Source organism: Microtus ochrogaster, chromosome 16 (genome assembly GCF_000317375.1).
Source record: "Microtus ochrogaster isolate Prairie Vole_2 chromosome 16, MicOch1.0, whole genome shotgun sequence".
Classification (NCBI taxonomy): Eukaryota; Metazoa; Chordata; class Mammalia; order Rodentia; family Cricetidae; genus Microtus; species Microtus ochrogaster.
In genome coordinates, this window is record NC_022018.1 from 53,198,308 (window position 1) to 53,200,560 (window position 2,253).

At 38.7% G+C, this 2,253-nt stretch overlaps 1 protein-coding gene across 5 annotated transcripts in view; it reads left to right on the top strand.

The window, feature by feature from the left end:
• Nol8 (nucleolar protein 8) overlaps nt 1-2,253 on the top strand; it is a 23,496-nt gene that overhangs the window by 18,648 nt on the left and 2,595 nt on the right. For all 5 annotated transcript variants that reach the window (XM_013349147.2, XM_026783083.1, XM_013349146.2 and 2 more), the window contains one exon: nt 853-1,124. In XM_013349147.2, the coding sequence (XP_013204601.1) occupies nt 853-1,124 (272 nt within the window). The remainder of the gene's footprint in view (nt 1-852; nt 1,125-2,253) is intronic.

The following is a 2,253-nucleotide window of genomic DNA, read 5'->3' on the forward strand; positions in this document are numbered from 1 at the left end:
AGTGCTGGGATTAAAGGCGTGCGCCCAGCTGGAATAGATTCTTTTTGGTTCTTTTAGACAGGGTTTCTCTAGGTAGCTTTGGAGCCTGTTCCTGGAACGCGCTCGACCATGCTGAGTGCAGACCGGTAGGATTTGCTGAAGGAGGCAGAGACAGGTGGATCTGGAGTTTGAGGACAGCATGGAATAGATTCTTTTTGGTTCTTTTAGACAGGGTTTCTCTAGGTAGCTTTGGAGCCTGTCCTGGAACGCACTCCGTGGACCATGCTGGGCTTGAACTCACAGAGATCTGCCTGCCTCTGCCTCCCGAGTGTTGGGATTAAAGGTGTGTACCACCACTGCCTGGCATGGAATATATTCTTAATTGGTAAACATTTTAATCTATCAGTTAGAAACTCAATATTATAAACATGCATGTCTAAGATCAAACAAAGTATATTCATTTCTAAATACAGGAAAGATGACAATCTAAAAAAATTTTGCAAAAGATAATAATTGACATAGCACATTTGTAATTCACTTCTAAAAGAATTTTAATTGATTCCTTTTTCAAATTAGAGAATTATAAATCTTAAAATAATCTTAAAAGTCATCTGGTTTAACCTGTTCACTTTGCAGATGAGAAAACACTCAGGAAAGTTACTGACAGTTCAATTCCTGGAATGTAGTTTAAAGAATGTTAAGAAAATACTCATGTTTAGGATTTGTTACAGATAATTTGTGTTAAAAAAAAATTCTTTCTGTTTAAGATTCAAGGATAAAGTTAAGATTATCTAAAGACTTTACCTTTCCTGATGTTTAGAAAATTTTCAGAGCTTGTCTCTGTTACATGCATGTCTGTATTTGTCATTTCAGTAAAGTAAAAAGGAAGAAGAAAAGGGAAGAAGCTGAGAAACTGCCCGAAGTATCCCAAGACATGTATCATAACATTACTACAGATTTGAAAGAAATATTCCAACATACGAAGAACACAGATGAAAAGGAAGAAGACACACCCTGGAATGAGGATTGTGGTAGAGAGGAAACTGAGGAAGTCAGTGTTGCTGCAACCCTGACAAGTGGGGCAGAGCATACCAGCGGGTTCACGTTCTCTTTTTTTGATTCAGACACTAAAGATATAAAGGAAGGTGAGGGTTTTTTTTTTCTTTCCATCTCTTTTATTTCAGGGATTGAACTTAATTGGTGGAATTTACATTAAGTATAATCGATTTTGTGTATTCGTTCAGTCTGCATAAACAATATCAGATTCAGTGTAGCCTGATTCTAAATGTGATGTCCCTACAGGGTTAAAAAAGTGATTTTTCATTAAAGGGAACAGACTTGAAGCTAGCTGATATGAGTGGAGGCTAAACATTAATGGCCCGTTTCTTTCTTTCTGTTACATGCAGACAGTCTTGGACAAGTGAGCTACATTTAGATAGCTCTTTCATTTCCAGACAGTGTTCCTTTGTGTAGCCCTGGCTGTCCTGGAACTTGCTCTGAGACCTGCCTCTGCCTCCTGAGTACTGGGATTAAAGGTGTGTACCCTCCTGGCTATAGCTCTATTTCTTAATGTGTCTGGAGATGTCGTGACTAACAGAAAGGAAAAAAATAACCTTTTTGGAGTTATACAAATATGTCATGTCACCGGGCGGTGGTGGCGCACGCCTTTAATCCCAGCACTCGGGAGGCAGAGGCAGGCGGATCTCTGTGAGTTCGAGACCAGCCTGGTCTACAAGAGGTAGTTCCAGGACAGGCTCCAAAGCTACAGAGAAACCCTGTCTCGAAAAACCAAAAAAAAAAAAAAAAAAAAAAAGAAGAACAAAAAAACAAATATGTCATGTCATCAATATGCCAGTTATTTCAAAGTTTATCCTTTTAGATTGGACAGAATGTAGTGGAAAATGTAAAAGCAAGTTCCTACAATTTTACATCCTATTTCAGGTGATTTACCCTCAAAAGATCAAAAAAATTCCATGGATTTTAAAAATAACGAAATTGAAACCGTCCACTATTTAAAAATTGTGTGGGTGGGTGGGGTGTGTTTGAGTGCCCTGGGAGGCTAGAAGAGGGAGTAGGATCCCTTGCAGCTGGAGTTACAGGCAGCCATAGCTTAGAGTATTTTGCTTCAGTCTCTTGAGTGCCAAGATGATAAATGTGTTCCACACTTGGATAAGACACTTTTTTAGAAGACTGTTCTACCAAGTATTCAAGTATGCATTTCATATATGAATTTTTGTGGGAATTTCCTATAAGAGGCAGGATGGGTGTGTGTGT